At 40.0% G+C, this 22,295-nt stretch overlaps 1 protein-coding gene and 1 non-coding gene across 2 annotated transcripts in view; one reads left to right on the top strand and one right to left on the bottom strand.

The window, feature by feature from the left end:
- Nucleotides 1–22,295, top strand: part of PRDM5 (PR/SET domain 5) — an 83,549-nt gene that overhangs the window by 20,641 nt on the left and 40,613 nt on the right. The window contains exons 4-9 of the mRNA XM_045537354.1: nt 1,188–1,356; nt 4,605–4,779; nt 6,569–6,690; nt 10,068–10,147; nt 14,374–14,458; nt 15,683–15,840. Of these exons, the coding sequence (XP_045393310.1) occupies nt 1,188–1,356; nt 4,605–4,779; nt 6,569–6,690; nt 10,068–10,147; nt 14,374–14,458; nt 15,683–15,840 (789 nt within the window). The remainder of the gene's footprint in view (nt 1–1,187; nt 1,357–4,604; nt 4,780–6,568; nt 6,691–10,067; nt 10,148–14,373; nt 14,459–15,682; nt 15,841–22,295) is intronic.
- LOC123627772 lies at nt 11,557–11,666 on the bottom strand. The gene has a single exon (XR_006731482.1). It is a non-coding gene; the product is annotated as a U6 spliceosomal RNA (small nuclear RNA).

Below are 22,295 nucleotides of genomic sequence, written 5' to 3'. Positions count from 1 at the left end.
TGCACACCTTTCCAGTTTCCACGTGCGTTCTGTGTGTACACGCGTGCACACCTGTACGTCCGTGACACATGCCTCTTCCTCCCTCTCTGGCCTCCTCCCCTCTGCGCCCCTCCTCTGCAGCCCACGTCTGGGTCCTACCGGAGGAAAGACGACTTTGAATTTCACTCACGGGAGGAGCATGTTTGCCCAACAGGAAGGTTCAGTAAATCCAGGCTGCGGTTTGATTCCCTTTGTCCTCCACGGTCCAGCCAGGAAGGTTCCTGGAACAAACCCTCAGCGATGGAAGGAAAGCGAGGCTGGAGCTTTGTCCCGGCTGGCCAGCCTGGCAGCTTCAGCCCCAGCTTCCCTGGGGATTGGCCCCAGGCCACCTGGGCTTTTCTTGCCAGTTGATTCCAAGCGTGAAGTTCCTCTGGGGTTTCCTCGGAAAGGTGGTTGTTCCTCGCAGCATTCCTCCTCTGGGTCTGTGGCTGGCTGAGGTTCCCTCTGCACTGGGCATCTATCATTTCAACCATGTCTTTGCAATTTTCTAACAAGTTTTGATATGTAGGTGGTGGACCTGGTGTTTTTGGTTTTTTTTCCCTTCTCTTCTCTCATTTCAGTGGTGTTTAGGAGGCCGGAGTTTAGGTGAGGTGCACATGACAGCTAAGTCAACACCTTGAACTCACCGGATGTCTACTCTTTTCTTCTATTTCTGATTCAGCTTTTTGTACATTCTTTCAGGGACAGACTGTGTTTGCAATTGCTCTGAAACTTGAAATTTTTTTTTTCTTTTCGTTTTGCATTTGATGTAAATCATAGTAAAATCATTGCTATCTCATTGCTTTCTGTCTGGATGTAGAAATGCCACCGTTGCCTGACAAACTGCATTTATAGGCCTCAGCAAGGGGTTATTTGCATAAGGCCAATTCATGATGCAAAATTTACTTAAAAATTTGACATTAATTATCTGTATTTCTTATGTGTATATGTACAAATGCCACTGTCTTCTAGAATATATATTTGTTTTTTATTTTCCAGGTGACAATATTGTCGCTCTCCTTTTTCAGCATCCACATCAATTGGAGATATAAAAAAAGTGTCATAGTGATTTTTCTTGGGCACATGGTCCTCAGTGTGTCTGAAAACGATTTCTTAGTCACTATCGGAAATGAGTGAATGGTTCAGCTTTCTAAAACATTGTGTTTCAGGAAGGGGAAAACATTTTCTATTTGGCAGTTGAAGACATAGAAACGGACACAGAACTCCTGATCGGCTACCTGGACAGTGACAGGGAGGCCGATGAGGAGGACCAGCGCATCGTGCCGGCCCTCACGGAAGGGGAGGCCGAGGATTCTGAATCCGCCGCCGGCAGAAAAGGTACCGCAGCTTCCACGGGGGATCTGAGGGCGCAGGGTGCAGACGCAGCGTGGTTTGCGCTGGGCTTGGATTATAGTCGCTTTGTGATGTGGTCTCAGCGAGTTGCTGTGAAAACTACTCTCGGGGTTCCCGGCGGTGGGCTCGTCTTTCTCACAGCAGGAAAAGCACGCTGGGGACGGGGACAGATGTGCCCCGTGGGTCAGGGGTGCAGCACTGTTGGGGCAGCTCCTGGCTGTCCCTGCTCTCATGGGTACGTCAGGGTGACCAGCAGTGAGGAGTTCTGTCCTCTTGCCGTCGCTCCGGCACTTGCCCGTCTGGAAACACCGGGCCGGTCGCTCATTCCCCGAGATGTGGGAACAGGTGGGAACGTGGGAACAGGTGAGGTCAGGTGCACGGGAAGGCCCTGCCGGGTCCGAGGGCGTTGATCCCTGGAGGTGGGATCTGGGTTGGTCTCTCGTTTGAGATCTTTGGGGAATCTGGGGCTTCCGGGCATCTCTTCCTATTCTTACCATAGGCCTGTGGGGTCGCTGGGTTTCCCTAGTGTGATGACCGAAACTAGTAACCATAGTCAGAGCTCACGAAATCAGTCCTGCAGCCCAGGAGATAGATGTCACTCGCTTGTCAGCTTCCGGGGAAGAAGGAATTAGTGGGCCTCATTTCTATGATGCTGTGTTTTACTCCTGAGGGAAGTTTGGGGGCATACGAACGATGTTCTGGGTATTCACATTTGGTGACAGGCTGTATCTTAGTCCATTTGGGCGATTATCACAACACACCTCAGGCTGAGTTCTTTGTAAGCAACAGAAATGTATCGCTGGTGGTCCTGGAGCCTGAGAAGGCCGAGATCAAGGTGCCAGCAGATCTGCTGTCTGGGGAGGGCCCGTCGCTCGTTAGGCGTCACTTTCTAGCTGTGTCCTCGTGGGAAAGAAGGGGCATACAAGGTCCCCCTTTTATAAGGGCTCCGATCCCACGCACGAGGGCAGAGCACTCGTAACCCAGCCCCTCCGAAAGGCCCAGCTCTTAATACTGTTCCACTGGAAATTAGGTTTCAGCATATGAATTCTGGGGGTACTTGAACTTCAAACCATAGCAGGCTGGTACTTACTATATAGCATTTTTCCATTCTGTGTAGCAAAGCCACTTCAGAAGTGGGCCTGGTTTCATTAGTCACAGTGGTAGTAACGCTTTTCATATGAGTTTTCTATTCTAACCGTAAGTCATCCGCTGAGTGTGAACTGAAATAAAATCTTAAGGCTCACCCCCCACGGACTTACTGAATGGACCCCCTCGTGGCCAAGGGAATATCTTTAAACTGCCTGCCAGGAGGAGGGGGGTCAGACAGGCCTCGTCACGCCCCCTCCCTTCTTGGGGACATCTTTGTAACCCACTAACAGTCCTAAGGGTAAGTGTGACAGACCTGCAGGTCCTCAGTTCACACAACAAATGTGTGTCTGATAGCTTGTCTCTGACTGACAGCTGCTTATGTTAAAACATTCCAAGCCTTCAGACAAAGCTTCATGTCTTTAGCCAATTACAAGTCAAAGAATCTTTAAACCCACCCATAACCTGTAAGTGCCCCCCCACCTCCCCTCATTCGAGATGTCCCACCTTTTCGGGCCAAACCAATGTAGCCTCTCACATACTGATTTACGACTTTACCTGTAACCCCTGTCTCCCTGCAATGTGTAAAACCAAACTGTGACCTAGCCACAGCGAGTCCACTTGCTCAGGGCCTCTTGGGCGTGGCTCCGGGTCATGGTCCTCAAATTTGGCTCAGAATAAACCTCTTTAAATTGTTATACACAGTTTGTCTTTTTTTTCCGTTAGCATGAGAGAGTATGAACATTCTCTCCCCCTTGCCAGCTTATGCTTCTTTTTCTTTATTTTAGTTGAATTATTTGAGAGGAAGGTAAGGATGGGCTTATAGTCTGTGCTGGTTTTCAAGTGTGCATTATGCTGTTTGGAATATCAGATTCCGGGTGATGGGAATTACTTCTGTATTCTGTGTTTTCTTCATTTTAGCATTTATTTGTTTCTATGTTACGCTCAGGGCTAGTTATTATGTCCATTATTTTGATTTAAAAATAAGTCTCCTACTTATCTATTACTGACCTACATTCTGCTTTAGTTATCAAAATACCAGTTTTCATTATCTTTATAAAAAAATCAGAAACCTAAACAAATTTTTTTAAATGTATGAACCAAGTACTTACTTTGGTGCTGTTTTGATTTTAGAATTTTTAGTGTCTTGTTTAGAAAAGCAAAGAGACTAAATAAAAACTCAGCAAAAGAAGCAAAGGAGCAAAGGAGCCACCCGAATGTCTAACAATGGAAAGTTTAGTTTAAATAAATTATGGCACTTTAAGTGTTCAAAAAAAACCAAAAACCCAAAACATTTGACTTGAAAAGATGATAAATGAGAAAAAAAGAGCAACATGTAAAATTGCATATTAAGATGGCACTTTAAGTGTTAAAAAAAAAACAAACCCAAAACATTTGACTTGAAAAGATGATGAGAAAAAAAGAGCAACATATAAAATTGCATAGTAAGTATGATCATAAATGTACCTGTTCCTAGACTGCATAAGATGTATATGCCCTAAAGATAAGTCAGGCTTGGAAATATATTATCGCACTTGTCTCTTCAAGATGGGATTAGTGGTGTTTTTAATTTTCTTAATATTTTCTGTATTTTCTAATTGTAATTTTATTTGATAATTAGAAAAAAATATGTGTAATTTACGCAGCATTCTGAGAAAGTCAGGCAGGATTGCATCAGTCCACATGGGACGGTAGATTCTCACTCACTATACCTGTTGTATAACGAATGTTTTTATAACCCTGATTTTTTTTTCACTTATACGTGGGTTTTTCCTTGATAATTCAACGCAGTATGGCTTGGTTGGATTTTTCTCCCTGTGAAGGTGAGCTTAAAAATGACCCATGGCAAGGAAAACTTCTGTTTTGTAATTTAACATTTGTGATAACTGGGAAGTTAACATCATAGAATAGGTTAAATATTGAATTTGATTTTGTATTCATTTGGTGAAAACACATATAACAATATTTAAACAATAATGTATTTCTAGTAACACTTCCCGTTTTCTGGACAGTACTATTAATATTCACCGAGATAGTAAGAATTTGCGTATATGGTGCCATGAAGCACGTTAGTTTTGGTTTTTAAAATGGGAGTGAAACTGAGCGGTTCCTGGCTGTGACCAGATGCCGTTCCCCACGACCTGCAGGTCGTGCTGGCCGGGGAGAGGACTGCGCCTGCCCGCACTGCGAGTCGAGCTTTGCCAGCGAGGACATCCTGGCCGAGCACCTGCAGGCGCTGCACCAGAAGCCCACGGAGGAGAAGGAATTCAAGTGCAAGAACTGTGGGAAGAAATTCCCCGTTAAGCAGGCTTTGCAGAGACAGTGCGTATATTAAAGAACGTCTGTGAAGTTATAAGCTAACACTTTATTAAACTACTTCATTTGGCTTGACTTAGAGTTTCTAACCCATCCATGTGTGTGCGCACGTGTGTGTGTGTGTGTGCACGTGTTTGTGTGTTTGAGTGAAATTAAGCCTTTTCCATTGTCATTGTCATTAACTCATGTATGTTGATATTGGAAATATTCTGGTCATCAGTTCTAACAAGTCCATATTGTTTATGCTAATTCATCTTTGTCCCCTTAATAGCTTGCCATCCAATATTAAGCTTATTGGTTTAATCTGAAATTCAGATATACTTAATTCAGCTAATCCTTTGGGGTGACAGATCAAGTTTTAGTTGTCTGTGTTTTCTATTCCCTCTGGAATCGGTTAAAGAAAAGTTTAAGAAATGGAGAGAGTTCAGAGTATACAGCATTTGTGGACATTTTGGGAAGCCCTGTGGTTGACAGCCACTTCGGAGGAATAATTAAAGATGAGTAGGTACAGGATGTGACAACCCGTTGAGTTAATGATCCCAGGCATTGCTCTGTGCCTTTATTTTAACAATTTATAATTTATGACATAAAATTTATCCTTTTATTTAAATATTTTATAGGATCATGAATTATTAAATGTGAGAAAGTGGGTACATGTGTTTGTAAAAACGTTATTTTTATTTTACTAACTACAGGTTTTTTATTTTAATTAAATAATTGAATTTAAGTAACTTAAAAGCATGTTTGCCTATTTGATGCCACTGTAGGCTATCATTTTTTTTGAAACCAATTAATTCCAATATGAAAGTCATATAAATGACATGATCCCTCACCATCAATATACATCTTTCTCTCCTCTCATGCATTCCCTTCCCTTCATTTACTTTCTTTCTCCAAACTTAACTTCTATCTTTAAGAGAATGTCACTTTACATATAAGCAAGAAATCTTTAACATAGTTTTAATGTTACGTTTTTTGTTTCATTAAAGTAAAATTTGAAATATGCTATATTTCATATTAAGATTATTTCCATATATTATATGCATCAGCTTTTACTTATAAAATTTGAGATGAAAAATTTCTGCTCAAAACTTTAGCTTAATGTTTAAAACATCAAAACTTTTTATAATAGCAAGAGATCACATTTAGAGATTCTTTTACAGGTTCTTAAAAAAACAAGGGCTATATACTTTTAAAGAGTCTTTAAATTGCATTCTAGTCAGCTTTTGTTGTAGTTAGTATTATATATTTATACAAAAGTTACCCTTGCCAGGCTGGGACTTATAGTTAAATTAAGGTACTACTAAAACTTTTAAAAGGCAGAAAAGACAGAATGAAAAGGGGGATTATGAATGTGACTTTATTCAGAGTTGGTATATTCTTATACATTTTTGTCTCATATTTCCAGTTTTTGTTTCTCTCTTTTTTTCCTATTTCCCCTTAGTGTTCTTCAGTGCACAGCGAAAAGCAGTCTGAAGAATTCCTCGCGAGGTTTTCAGTGCTCTGTTTGCAATTCCTCCTTCAGCTCAGCATTGAGGTTTTGTGTCTGAGTTCTCAGATGACTGTCGTATGGCTGTGGGTCACTTTTTGCATGCGGCCTCCATGCTCGTTAGCAATTCAGTGTCCCATGGCTTCAGAACGTAAATGCTTTTCCTCTTACCCGCAGAGGTAATGCATGGAATGGTCCCGAGACTCCACAGGGAGCATGTGTTACCAAAGCTTGCTGTGACGTGTGACTTTCGTAGGTACATCTTCACCATTGCCTCTCCCTGTCCCCTTGCTGGTTGTCTTGTAGCTTTGAGCAGCATCAGGGGACGTGCCGGGGCGATGCCAGGTTCGTGTGCAAGGCTGGCAGCTGTGGGAAGAGGCTGAAGAGCAAGGATGCCCTGAAAAGGCACCAGGAAAATGTCCACACTGGTGAGGAGTCACTGGGGTGTCATTATTCAAGGGGCTTCCTTTCCCTGGGCCATAGTGACCTGTTTTTGATTCTCACTCCCGAGGAGAGAGCTGGCTTTTCCATTGTGCTTCACGCAGATGTGCGGCTCCCGCCGTGGGTTTTTTCTTCGTTGAAAACTCTTTCTTTCTTAGGTTGATTTCAGCACCATTTGTCATTTTCCCTGTCTCTGAACCTAGTCGTAACTATAGACCTTCGCTCGAGTCTAGTGCTTGGTGTAGCTAGATAAGATACTCTGTGTCAGGTGCATTAAGAATTAACATTTTTTTGAACAACAATTTTAATGTTTTAGCATATGAAATTTATTTTATAAATTGTTAACATTGACGATTGTAGTTATATTTTGAAACTATTAAGTGACACCCTTCTGCCTTAATATTTTTACACTAAAATCTGATTTTTTTAATGCTTAAAGTACTCCTATATTAAAGAAAATTACTAATTACATTTTGACACAGAAATTGAATACAAACACTATATATGAATTCCTAAACGGTAAAACAAATATAAAATTTGACTGTCACTTGGATGTTACCTGCTCAGCACGGGGTAGGCGGACAGCGAATGTACCTGGGTTTACTGTCCACTGCCTCAGGCCTCCCGCAAGGAGGTTCACGGGACTCTGCATGTTCTGTGCACATCCTTTTCTCATGTGTTCACTTTTGCACTTGGTTCTGGGAAGTGGATGACCTTCCCTATGATTGCAAAAGGCAAGCACAACTTTTTGATAGATTTGCCGTCATTTTTTTTTTTTTAAATGCCGTTCTGGTTAAAATGCTATTCTTAATTTTCTTCATCTATGTCTGTAATATATTGTAACAGAACTTTCATGTCAGTTTTAAAGTTAACTTTGCTGCACTAAATAAAAAGCCAGCTGTGTTCTGAAACTCTGGAAACTTCTGCATTCTTGCTACAGGGCATATGGTATTCAGGCTGTGCTGTAAGAAAATTTCTTTGAGGCTTCTTGTAATTGGCCTTGGATATTATAGCGTTACTCATTATGGAAACTCAGAAATAATTGTAGGAAATAATTCATGAAAGGAAATTTCATTTTCTTATTTTTCCTATGTTGTGGATCATCAAATGTGAAATCTTGCCGTATTTTGGCTAAAGGTCACTATGCCATATCTCTTGCTGGAATTGGGACATGGTTTCATTGTCTCATTCATAGTCCCCTTTCTTCCGTGAGGTACACAGATGTTTTGGGAAAGAATATTCCCTGTTGGGAATAGCAAGCAAAGCAGTACTCATATATGTGGTTGTAGAATGTTTTGTTGTGGAAAAAGGCAAAGATATTCAAGGAAAGAGAAAGTCTTGCAGCTTCCACTTGCGATGGCCAATGGTTCTTGTTAGGTGACATGAACTGAAGATGCTGAGAGGAGAGAAGCTGATTTTTTTAAATGTGGACCACATTTTTCCATAGAAACCGTAATATGTGGTAGGTAGGTCCTCAGACCAGTTCGTAAAACCATACTTAACTCGCAGTGTGTTGAAACTCGAGTACTTAAGTGAATACGTATTTGGCACAGTTGTGTTGGTTTCTTCCACCACCCTCTACTGCTGTAAGTCACGTCTTCCCAGGTCCTTTGTAAATTGAATCTGAGCTGGCTACAGTGGCTTTGTGGATGCTGTTGTCCTTGAACCTGTGGCAGCTGGGAGGGCCATGAGAATCTTCACTTACCCAGCAGAGACAGGTCGAAGGGGGCTCAGCTCCTCAGCCTACTTCCCATCGTTCTGTTTTGCTCAGATTCTGTGGGTGCCAACAGAGAGACTTTGGACTTAGGGGAGATAATGTCTACCTGCATCTTCAGATGAATAATCGTAAGCTTTTCCTGTATTTCTTCTCAGGGGAACTGGGATTTGAGTTCTAGGATGAAGAAGAGAAGGTGTGAGGAGGAGAAAGGTGGAAGAGTGGGGGTGGGGGTTGGATGTATTACCTTTGACCCTGCAGGACGAGGGGTGCTGGGGCACGGGGTTAAGCCAGAGGGCTGGTGGAGAAATCTGTTCCTTCCTCTACTCCCCTCCTATGACCCGCCCGGTGGCAGGACAGGGCCTAGTCTCAAGGAGCAGCTGCCCTGAGGGTTGGGGTGGGTGACAAGGTGTTGCTGGTGGAAGGTGGACAGTCCCAACCCGTGGGAGCTGGGAAGGAGGGAATGTTCTTTCTCAGTGGCCCTCGTGTGTGAAAGACATGTATGGGGAATCGATCGCCAAATACACGCTACCGGGTCCTCATTTTGCTTGAGAGAATTTTCCCCTTTGTAGCCCTTCGGTTGTCAATCGCTAAGAAAGTTTCTCTTGGCTGTAATATCTTAGCATACTGAAAACATTGAAATAGGTAGCTCAAATAATAGCACAAAAATTCATATTTTCTATTTTCTACAAATGTGTTTCTCTTTCATAAACATAGTCCTATAATAAAGTCAAATCACTTTGTAATGTTGGTTGTACTTGTTTGGGATTTGCTTTTTAGGATAATGGGGGTGGGGTAGTGCATGAGTTCAGGTTGGGCCCGTCGAGGCCGTGGATTTGTCATTGTGGGCCGGTGACATGGACCTGGTGGTTCATTGTACTGTGTGCTTTTTCCTTTTTGTATACTTGAAATCAGCCAATTAAAAGTTGGTAAACCATTCTGAGGTTATTTATTGTGGTACAGGTGATACTGTTTTTATATCACTTTAAAAAGTTTTATTGACTCTTCATTTCTATAACCACTGTGAAATTTGAAATATGAAATGAGCTACTATAAGCGTAATCATTATGTGAGCAGACGAAATTGGGCTGTTTTGATTTGTGTATTAATATGAATTGTCAATATAATGTTTTACTGTCCTTGATTTTATTTTATTTCTTAACGTTAATTTGATGAAGCATCTGCTCATAGATTTTACAAGAGTCTGGTGCTGAAAAGCATAATCTATGAATTGCATCTTTAAAAACCTGATTAAATAAAATGCTATGGACATGTAAAAGAAGTTAGCAAAATCAATTTATGAACTGATAAATCCAATGTTTTCTTTCATAAACACATTTGGTTAATTTTGATTTGAATTCTTTGTGGATATGTGCTTTTCTCTTTTAATACTAGACAATAATTAGTACATGGAAAAGTGAAAGGCCTGTTTAAGTATAGAAAGTAGTCTATGAAATGGAAGATTTCTCAGATTTACAAAGAAAGGGTTTAAAATACAACTTTTGGAGTTTAATGGATGTGTCTACAACGCTGAATAGTTCAGAATTCTACATTGTGAAGATTAAATTACATATCACCTAGAAAAACCGTATCTGTTGCTCCTCTTAATAGTCTCGTTCAAATCATGATGGTATTTTGTTTCTGTTTTAGGAGATCCTAAGAAAAAGCTCGTATGTTCCGTGTGCAATAAAAGGTGTTCGTCAGCATCAAGCCTACAGGAACACAGAAAGGTCAGTAAGACAAACATTGACAGTCATCCCAGTGTAAGATCTTCTGGTCATTTATAGTGTTGGCCATGCAAATTGTTAGTTGATTGTTTTGTGTTGTCAAGACAGAGCTACGTCATTAACTTAAGCACAATATATTCTAGAATGCACGGCCAACGTGCAGAAAAGTAAACTGCATAAGGATATTTTAAATTGTTCATTGTTGTTCAGCGTTAGTGAAAATATTTCTTCACTGTGCAGTGTCTCGGCTGGATGAGTTCCTCATTTATAACACCCCACCTTGGTTTCCAGCTTTATCAGTTGCTACTTGCTCAGGAAATATAAATCTATGAGGAACTATACATTTTTATGCATTTATAATGTGCAGGGCATGGCATTTGGCTACTAAAATGAATGCATATTCTACTTCCGTCTGCAGCAACAAAGCTGCAATAGTTTGACAAGCTAAAAATAAAAGTAATATAATAATATGTTATAATAATGTAATGAGTTGCCAACATAATGTTTAGTGAACTTGATTTTACTTTCTGCCATTTTTTCCATTAAGGTGATTAAGCATGAACTCATAGATTTGTATGCCCAAACAAATGGTTATATTAGGAGGAAATAAAATTAACATATTTTTAATAAGTATACGTTGCTGTTATTATTTTGATGTGAAAAGTTAATATGAAAAATAAATGACAGTTATTAACTCTAACAACATTAGCAACTAGTTAGAATTTTCAATAAAATAGAATTATAATAAAATTTAGATTTTTTGTTTGCATCATGACTGGGTCCAAATATTCATATTGTATTTTATTATTATAACAAAGATATAAACGATTCTTTTCTAATGTCACATATTTTTTGGAATATCTAGGAGTCTGAAATGTTTTATTTTAGTGATTTTTATACCAAAGGAGAGGGGAGATGGTTCTAATGAAAACAAAATTTTCCTTTTGTTATGATTTGTAATACGAATTTTATCTCTTTGCTTATGTATATCTCCGTTCCAAAGTGATTTGACAAGACTTAAAATTCATACGATTTTTTAATCCAGTTGCTACGATCATGTGCTGTGTATTTAACTTCTAACATGTATGGTAGTTAAACTATTGCGTTATATCCTGTCTGTTGAGTGGTTTTGATCCTTAGGGAGACATAGTGGGACGAGTACTGGACTGGGAGTCAGGGCAGTGGGTCTCTTCTTTTTCTGTCACCAGCCCTCGATGTCACATTGGGCCTTTGTTTTCTCACTTATGACATGGGACATTGAACTGATTGGTGTTATTTTGTTTGTTTTCCCTCCGAGTGCCATGGAACTACCTTTTTTTTTTTTTTTTTTTTTTTTTTTCAGTTTCCAAGTGGTGATTTTATTAGATTGTATCAGATTTTAGCCAAAAGGCTGGGAAGTGATCAGCTTGTTTAAAATTATGAAATGCTTCATGAACTTGTGTACCATCCTTGTACAGGGTGAATGCTAATCTTCTCTGTATTATTTTGATTTTAGTATATGTGCTGCCGAAGTGAGCAGCACCAAGATTGCTTTTAAAGAAGTTTTGCACAGAATGCCGGTCTGTTAGGGCTCTTTCTCCTGCCCCTCCTCCCTGTGGCTTCTGAAGCAGAGCCCTAGTCTGAGGCAGAGATTCAGTCTGCTGGAAAAAGGATATCACATCCTCTTTTATGATTCTATGATTTGTTTCTCTGATCTGTTTACATTTTAGAGGTTGATAATTTAAGATATTTTACCAATTGGAGTGCTCATCAAAGTTGGCTGTGGAGCATATTCTGAATGATGTTCCCCTTTTCATTTATTTTCTTCATGATAATAAGAACTTTTTTCCCCTGAAAGGAACATCTTGGCAGCAGGAAATCCCACTGGTGGTTGTGGAATTATAGGAGCTAGAGCTCAAGAGTTGTCCTTGCGGAATGTTATTCGTAATATTAATGACTTACTAGCACAATGCAGTCCTTCCTCCATTATACCCTAGTCCCTCACTGCTCAGCCTTTCTGAATCCGTAGGCAGTTTTATTGGCTCTAGTTTTGGCTGTTCTTATAGTTGGGTATATCTAATGTCTAATAGAGTTTAGCTGTGGTATTTCCCCTTGCCCAGTAGATAGTGCTTTATGACAATGCCAAATTATAGCATAGTATAGTATCTTAAATTACTATATATTATTCTGTATTACAATAAGATATATTCTGATCCTTCTTGAAAATTACTTAATTTGGGACTTCAAATTCAAAAATACTACTCTATAAATCAATTTGGTAAACTAGAAATTTTATAAGATTTTTAAAAAATATGGTTAACCAAGCATTAGGCATAAATAGTATTTACCTATCATTTTTGCCTTAAATCTGATTGTGTTATTAAGACTTTTAAGGAGTTTTGAAAATATCTTTGGCCTGAATTTTCCACTAGAAGTAAGATAATCAATGCAAAAATGCTTTTATGTATAGTAAATGTTCTTATGATGTTGGGAATATCAATTCAATTCAACCTTGAAAAATTTTTCATGTTTCAGAAACCATGAGAGTTAAGAAGTGAATATTGAGTATTTTGCAGTTACCATTTAATATGTGGATTAATAATTTTGAAAACTTTAGATACCAATAAAAATGAAAATAAACTAAATAAAAGTTTTCATTTATGTATTGCTCAGAATGCATACCATTTTTACATGTGTTTGTGTCATTAGCAAATTATATATTATGTATTATAGAAAGTAGTTTAAGAATGTAAGTCTGCTCTTACTATCTTTAAATAAACATCACACATCATATCATTGCTCCTCAAACCTAGGTGAGCAGCTGAGGCCACTGGGAAGGTCTTTGACGATTGAAGAGGCTGCCTTTAACATGCCTCGGGCTGGAAGTTTCTCCTCTGTACTCTGTGGCACTAGCATTGCGAGCACCTGTGCGGGCAGGTGTGCAGACCCCCTGCCGCTTCCTAAAGGCACCGTGGTGCTCTTTGGACTCCGGATACCCCCTGGCCAAGATTAGATGCCACTGCGTCTAAGCAAGGGGGCATACGTCAGGCTCCAGTAGAATGACATCTTTTGGTTTCTGCCTTGTGTCTCTACTTTTCCTTTCCGCCTTCTCGGAGGAAGAAGGGCCTTTGCTCCTCTGGGGTTTAGTGTTGTGAGCTGGACCTTTAATGAGGTAGAAGCGAAAACAGGACTTCACCAAAACCGTTTTTGAATATTCAGCAAAAGAATGTGACAGTCGTGTTCATTGAGATGCTCAACATTTCTAATACAAGGCATCACGGAATACATTGCTTTTACAGTTGAGTACGTCATTTCTGATAGTAAACTGGCTTCTACATTTCCTACTGCCTGTTCAGTTTCTCTGCTTTAGAATCTGGGAGGGAAAGAACTGATTTAATACCCAGTTGTAATATTTACGTTAGCTAATTGTTTGCTAAAGTTATGTCTTCCCTTATTATGTTTCTAAAATAAATGCAATTGTGTATATTTAAGGTATGCAACATGATGTTATGAGATACGTATGTAGTAAAATGGTTATTATAGTGAAATATTAACACGTAGTTACCAATTATTTCCCTCCCTCCCCCCATGGCAAGAGTCGCTATAATCTACTCATTTAGCAAAAAACCTGGATACAATACACTGTTATTAACTATAATCCTCATGTTGTACATTAGATCTAAGGATTTATTCATTCTACATAACTGCTACTTTGTATCCTTTGACCTATATTTTCCCATTTTTTTTTATCAAGGTTCTATCATGTAAGTCTTTATTGTAAACTAGATGCTTTTCAGAGTCATGTATTTTCTGGTCTGTTGCTGTAATGTTTTGCTTTATACTACATACATTTAAGTTTAAAATACTATTGCCTACTATAAAGAATTCTATTACCTGCAGGTTACATATTTATTTCCAAGTCTAAATTGGTGCATAACAATAGATTCAGAATTACTAGGTATAAATTTTTACAGAGTATAAATTTAATATATTTTAATTAGGTCAGCTATATTACATAACTAAGGACTGTGAATCTTGTGTTTTCTTTTAGTAATAAGTTCTTACTGGGCAACTTATGTTCATGGCATTATCAATTTATATAGGCTAGTATGAGTAAGTTAGGGCTGCGTTGTAATGTATAGTTTGGATATTACAGTAGCAACTGTCCACATGCTTAGATATTTGCTTGCACTGTATGTAATTTATTAGGATTTGACAGTTGATTTAACTGTCAGTTTAACCTTTTGCAGATTCACGAGATATTTGATTGTCAAGAATGTATGAAGAAGTTTATTTCAGCCAATCAGCTAAAACGTCATATGATCACACACTCAGGTAAACTACATGCTTTTGTTTATACTGAAATCAGTAAAAATGAATTGCTTTGTCATTTTCAGGCACTCTGAGTGGTAATCAGGAGCCCCGGCTACAAGTTCTAGTTTGGACATTAACTAGTCATGTGCTTTTGAACAAGTGACTTAATTCTCTAGACCTAAGTTTATTTATAAAGCAGATGTAGTTAGACTAAACGACATTGAAGATCTTCACAGTCACCATATGATGTGTCACCTAGTCCTCTTTGAGCCTCAGTTTCTTTATTCTTCCTGTGAAATGGGCACCTGTCTCTCAAAATAGCCACACAGGTTAGACAAGGTCATCGTGTGCAGTCACAGCGCAGCATCTGACGTTCGGTAGAGATTCAACAACTGCAGTTCCTGCATTTCTAGACACTTGTACATTCCACATAAGATGCTAATAAAGTTTTTAGTGAGAAATTTATAAATAGGTTTTGAGAATGCAAGTTTTTTAAGCCATAGTTTCATTTTAAGCAAGTTTGAGTAATAGGTCTGTGTTACTTATACAAATTTAAGAAAAATCAGCTCTGAAAATAATTTTTGCTGTGTGGATTCTCTTTCTGAAGTGCCGTATATGATCCATAATTTGAGGCCATTGAAGTTATAATCTTTTTGAATGTCCACTTTGTTTGGAGATTGTTGTAGGTATTTTAGTAAATTAAAATCAGAGATCAAAAAAATCATTGGCTTTCAAGTATGCTTTATTTGATACACATTTTTATTTAGTCGTCAACATTGTAAGAATATTACATAGATAGGGATTTTACATGCCTGAGTGTCTAGTTCCTGCGGTGCACTGGAAGCTCTGTCTCCGCGGGGCCCGGCCGCCCCACGGGACGCAGCTCCGGCCTCTCCCCCGTCACAGTCGGGCCACTCGGCAGTCGGGGCTGAGACCCTGATGTACCCACACAGATCAGCCCATTTCATCTGGAAATAGGACTTCTTTCTCGCATGTAAACTTCTTTATCTCTAAGCTACTTTGTACATTCAGTTTACAAACCGGCTGTGTAAGAGAACAAGCTCAGGCTGCATCTGGGAGTAGAGATGGACTTTCCCAACACAGGGGCACGGGGGGTGGGTCCCGCTTGGGTGCTGGGCCGTGCCTCAGTTGCTCAGTCGTGGGAAGCAGTCCAAGGTGAGCACGCTTCCTGTCTCAGCCTTCACCTTTGTTAGATATCAGACTGTCTCCACTCACTCTTCACAGAAAAACGGCCCTACCACTGCGAGATTTGTGACAAGTCTTTCAAGAGGCTGGACCAGGTGGGTGCCCACAAGGTGATACACAGCGAAGACAAACCTTACAAGTGCAAGCTCTGTGGAAAGGGCTTTGCCCACAGAAATGTTTACAAGAATCACAAGAAGGTAAACACTCATTAATATTTTATTATTTTGTACTAATGTGCTGACCTCATTTCCAATTGTCTGTCTTTAAAGAAGTTTTTGTGTAGCTGGGGCGCACTGCACGTCCTGGGACCACTGGGACCCTCTCGGCCGGGCCCCCCGGCCTCCGTGCGTCTTCCGTGCTCTCTGGAAACGTCCCGACTCTCGGCCCGTCCGTCGCTGTGCAGTGTGGGCCATGGGGTTGTACTCACTGCGAAATATGTATTCTCTTCCTTCATTCCATAAAGTTTGACACTCTTAGCTTCCCAGATCGGGCGAGACCGGGCGCCTTCAGGGCTGCGTGGCCTCAGACAAGTTTGACACTCTTGTTTGTGGGACCTTTCTGAAATCCTCTTCATCTTTGTGTGTTTGTAGTATAATCTGGTAGGTCTTCTACTCATGTCTCTGAACACTTCTGTGATTTCCCGTCCTCCCAGGGGTCATCCTGGGTGCTTTGGCTGTGGCCTCTTCTGAGTTCTCTCTCCCTGAGAAATGTCAGCTCCATCCGTGACTTCTGCTACCAGCGCCATGCTGACAGATTCCAAATGATTGATCCTCTTTGGTTCCCAGCGTTAGACTCCCGTTTACAACTGCTCCCTCGATGCACAGCTGGGCGTCTTTTTGGCAGGATGAACTCGGTAGCCCCAGGATGACTTTCTCATTTGCTTTGCCCCAGATAACTTCCCTTTTGGGGTTTCCCCTTTCTGTTAATGACAAAACTGTATAATCATCCCAGTCTCTTTCTTCAGTCTTGGCCACCTTATGAAATTAGAAGCCAAATCATAAAGACTCCATCCTCTACGTTATTTCTTCACCTTTACAGTTGTCCCGTCCTTGACCTTGACCATTCCATATCTTGATTATTCTCTTCTGGGTGGCGTCAGTCCTCATCTGAAGGGGCTTTCTTGGGCCTTGTCACTTCTCACTGCAATCTATGCTGCCAAGTAAATTGTCACAAAACATAGCTCTGGTGTATCGCTCCCGACTCTGATGTTAGGATAGATTTGTCATGTGTACATGATAGTGTTGGCACCTTCTGCCATCCACAGTTCTCTGCAGCGACCTCAGCCTGCTTGTCCAGCGGTAAGTTTTCTGTTCTCTACACTAGAACATCTTGATAGTTGCCTTCTGTCTTCATGACCTAACTTCTCCTTTCTCTTCAGCTTAGAGTCTCTCAGTTTCTTCTGTTGATTTTTGTCTTCGTTTCTTACACTTTACCGTTGCTGAACTTCTTGCTTCAGAATGTATTAGTTTTATCTACTTTGTGTAAGTAAATAATGTTGGAATTGAATTTAGGAGGTTTGTCCAAAGATCTTCAACATCTTAGAAATGCATGTAAAAACATAATTGTGATGTGACAAATATTTGCTTGTTGATTTTGGTTGATATATTTTAGCATGCTATTAAATAACACGTATATAATCTTTTAAAAAATAACTTGTTACTTGCTTTTTCACTTGTAATCCATGGAGATTATAGTCACTTCAATATTTATGGGGCACTTTCCAATGAAATCATTTTATCTCTTTTAAAATTATTAAAAATTATATCCATTTCAGCTTTTGTCCAAGAAGAAAAAAGGCAAATTTATGAAAGAATAAATAGAGTTGATTGATAGTGTCTCAAATCATCTCTGCCTAATTTCTTTCTTACCATCTTTATATTTACCTCAATGATATGATCAGGGGCAGAACTGTGTTCATTGCTGCTACTTTAGAATTACATGACTGTAAAAAATTATCTAGCTAGTTTCCTCCTCAGTCTCTGGAACCCTCTAGCCTCTTGTCTTTGATGAAACTGCCCACATTTATGAGCTTTTTACAGTTTGCCTTATGTTACAGTTTGCCAGATGGGAACTTGGCTCAGAATCTTTGCTCTGTGTCTCACAGTTTCAGCCGTAAATCCTACAGAAGTAATGATGATGCCTCAGGGAGGACAGAAACAACAATGCCTATAATTTGCAAAATAGAAAGCATGTTCAACCCTTCTGCTCGAGACAAACATGTTTCACACTGTTACGGTACTCGCATATGTTTGGTATGGTTATGTGAAAATATCTGAAATATTATCCAAGAATCATGTAAAAACAGCAGATCAGCCCTCCTATCATTATTCTTTAATGGCTAGTTAGGAAACTGAAAATAAGGATATACGATGGAAGTCAGAATGAGTCAGCATGATCTTCATCATGTAGCATGTCCAAGCGTTGGTATTTACATAAATTAATTCTACGTTTGTTTTTTTTTTTGAGTATGTAACCTGTGCATTTTTATTTATTTGAGTTATTTTGTCTTTTAACATTTAAATTTGCTTGAAAAAATAAATGTCATTTTTTTGTTGTGATTATGATGATATAGAGTGAAATTCTGAAGGGGTGATTTCTTTTTTTAGAACCTCGTCATCTTGCCAGTTATAATGGTTCAAGGGTTAGTTTATCTTCTCCCTGCTCTTATGTGGTAATCATTTGATATAATTTATAATTGTATTTTAGGATCTAGCTAAAATAGAGATTATTTATCTGGATCCAACTTTACCTTGATTCTTTAAATCCCAATTGGACAGACGTTTCAGAAACAAGAAGACAGAAACTGGTCAGTCTTTGCTGTCCGTTTTGCTCCCTCACAGCCAGTGCAAAGCGCAGTTCGGGGGGGTGCACAGTGCTGCTCCCCTCCTGCTGCGGGGGGATGTCTGCATGGGCCAGACCGCCCGGGGCCCGGGGCTGGTGGTACTTGCTTGGTGATGGAAGTGAGCCCCCCGGGCTGTCCCTGGTGCAGCCGTAATCCAGCTCTTTGGGGACAGGTGTGTGTCTGCTCCAATACAGGACCTTCTTTCCTGGCCCCTCACGCAGCCTGCCAGGAATAGAACTTCAGAAGCTTATGAGGAAATCTGGTCTCAGCTTCTCCTGTAGTAATCCCACTGGGCCTTGCATAGTGATGACTCTCAGCTGGGCATTTTCAGACTTCAGGCCATGACCACTTTGTGAGTTCTGAAATCAAGTTACTGGGTCACAAGTAGCCATTAAAAATGGATCATTTTATGAAATAATACGTGTGTGTATGTGCACGTGTATTAGATTTTTAAATAAAAAGTATTTCTTTAGTCACGATCAAACAAGTTAAAAGACAATATAACTCAGACTTTGCTTAGAGGGAATTCTGTTAGGAATAAAGAAAAGGATGAGTTTCTCCCTACAAAGATTATGCATTAGGTGCTGAAACCAGAATAAATGGTGTAAGTTTAACATAGTAAAAAATAAAAAAGTAAATAAGATGCTGCATTGGAGACAGACAGTGAATCAGTACATCACAGCCACTTTTTCCTTCAGCTTTGGACCCGGTTCCTCTTCCTCAGTCCTGCCGTGGGTGAAGCAGTGCTTATTTGTGTAAGGTGTGGGATTGTACCAAGTCACCCGTCTTTGTGTGCTAGACGCACATTCACAGGGGGAAATGCCCGGATCGCGAGGGGCGCGTGGAGTTTGAACCCGACGGGGGGTACCAGATGCGGGTCACTATCTGAAGCTTCCTTAGCTCATGGCCAATTGCTTACCCTACTTTAATTGTTGTTTTTTCAAGCATATGGCAAGATAGTAGTGTATAATTTATTTTAAAAATTATGTATATATTTCTTAAGGCACAATTGACAATATATTTATGGTATACAACGTGGTATTTTAATATATGCAGACATGGTGGAATGGACGCCACCTCATTAACACGCATCAGCTCACGTGGTTGTCTCTTTTGTCTGTGTGTGGTGAAAACATTCAAAGTCTACTCTCTCATCTTTTTCTGTGGTGAGAACACTTAAAATTAAGATGTGAGACAATGGGCATGTTCATTAGCTTGATTTAACCATTCCACAAGGTATACACGTATCAAAGCATGATGTTGTAGACCATATGTATGTGATTTTTGACAGCTGAAATGAATCAGAAAGATTAAAAAAGGTCTATTCTCTTAGCAGCTTTCAAGTATACGTTACTATTGACTGTAGTCTCCATGCTGTGCTGTTACATTTCCAGAACGTATCCGTCCTGTCTGACCCAAACCTTGTATCCCCTGACCAACAGCTCTCCCCGCCCCCCCGCCCAGTCCCCGACAACCGCCATGCACTCTGTTTCTACATGTTCTACTTCTTTAGGTTTCACATGTAAGTAACATGATGCCGTATTTGTCTCATGCTGGTTTGATTTCACTTTGCTTCATGTCCTTAAGGTTGTGGACAATGACAGATTTTCTTTCCTTTTGAAGACAGAACCGTATTCCATCGTGTATATCCACCATGTTTTCTTTATCCATCCACCCACCCGTCGATGGGCTCTCGGGTTGACTCCATTTCTTGGTCGTTGTGAGCAGTGCTGCAGTGAACAGGGGCATGCGGGTGTCACTCTGACATACAGATTGCGTTTCCCTTGCACACATTCCCAGGAGGAGGACTGCTGGATCATAGGGTGTCCTGTTTTTAACTTTTTTGTAGGACTAGCCATACTATTTTCCATAATGCATATGCTAATTTGTCTTCCCACCAACAGTGTACATAAGGGTTCTGATTTCCAGCACACGCACTTAGCCTATAAGCTTTGAGGAGAGATGCTGCACTTTAATTCATAGCACTTACTTGACCACAGTGTGCTCTGAATGTGGCAGGTATTTTCTGAGTAAGTAAAATTCATGAAAAATTATTTCAAATAAATAAGATTTAATGTTCCCTGTTACATAGCAGTTTTTATCATACCAGAACATGCCACAAACCTGAACCAGTGCAAACTAGAAATGCACAAATGGGAACTGTGTGTTGCACATGCCAGAGGGCAGTGTTTTTGGTATGAAACGGGCTTTGACCCTGATGCCTCATCTCAGATGTTCTGTGTTTAAAGTTAGAAGCTGACTGAAGTCTGATCTTCTGACATTAGTTGACACACCTGTATGATCTTGGACAAGCAAATCAGCTTGTTATATGTGGTTTCCTTTAGAATATGTCCTCTAGCACTGGTGACACTTAAACAGTTGTGTGGTGGCTTAAACACATATACACATGTATGCACACACGAGCACGTTTTAATATTTGACTTGATCTAACTGTCTTGCCTCATCTAGTATTCACCAAACATTTGGAATCTTATCTTAGTAACAATTCTAGGTATTTATGTTATATAAAAAACTATTTCCTATTCAAGGACTGGCATTAATATTTAGAGAGTGTAATTTTTTGGTAGGACTAGATTGCCCTATTGTGGTTTGTACTTTAAGAATCTGCACTTGTTTATGGATGGTACATAAATCTCAATGAAAAGTTACACATTTAGCCATCCTGCCTAGGAAATAAGGTATCCACTAGAGCAGCTAGTGATGTTACTATGAATTGTTACATGTGAGTTATTAAAATTAGGATACCTATTTTTATGCAGAAAGTTCTGCTCTACAATTACTGTGATTAGTGTGAAAACTGTCGCTTCCTGAGTGAAGCTGCAGGTGTCTGTTACCTGGGGATAGTTCTGGGACGTGACGTGGTTGGTGTGTCCACATGTTTAAGGAGTTACATTGCAGAAGAATAAACGTGTTTTGTGTGGCTCCAAGTTATCTGTAATAAACGGGCAAGTGCGAAGAGGCCGAACTTTTCAGTTGCTGGTCAGATCAGCCAGCCTGGGAAGTCGTGTGTGTGTCCAAAGCAGCGCTTGTTAGCAGCTTTCTTGATGAGAGCTATGAGATTCAGTTTCTTAGCATTGTTGTACAGGGAAAGAATTCCTTAGTGAGAATCTCAGTTGCTGCCTTCTAAGGCTTCTCCTGAAAGTCCGTTTGTTTCTTCTCTCGGCATGTTCCCTTTGCCCTGATCCGGGCATCCCTACGGATGTGAGGACCCCGTAGTTAGCTCCACGGGGTTCCGGCCTGGTACTCGCAGAGCTGTGACTCTCAAGCTTTGGAAAGGTTGCGTTTGGCTGTGCAAGGCAATAGTTCTGTAGGAAAATCACCCGAATTTTATGCTCCAAACTTCTCTGTGTGGAATGAACTAGCCATTTCTGTACTGAGCTTAAAGAGACTGAATTCTTCAGTATATTTCCAGTTTCAGTTTATTTTTGTGAGGAGGAGGACTTTTAAAGAAGCCGGTTATAAACTTGACAGTAAAAATTTAATCCGCAGACCGTATAAACAGCCAGATGACGTGCGTTTTATGTAGGTTTAGGTTTATTATGTGGCCCAGTGGGACAGTAATATTCTTATGATATGCAGACTTGAGTCTTCAGTAACCAAACTCTTTTCTTTAAGTAATGGTTCTAACAAATATCCATGCGGGATATTTTCTCCAAATTTATTTTATCTTTAGTTATTTCTTCTAATTTTTTGATAGTTTTCTTGCTTTGCACATAACCCAAATAAGAAATACCATTAGCAATACTATTATTTAATACTATGGAGCAATGTATGTTACTGAGAACCAAG

The sequence above is a fragment of the Lemur catta genome, chromosome 26, assembly GCF_020740605.2.
Source record: "Lemur catta isolate mLemCat1 chromosome 26, mLemCat1.pri, whole genome shotgun sequence".
In the NCBI taxonomy this organism is placed as follows: Eukaryota; Metazoa; Chordata; class Mammalia; order Primates; family Lemuridae; genus Lemur; species Lemur catta.
This window is presented reverse-complemented; position numbering and strand designations above follow the sequence as displayed.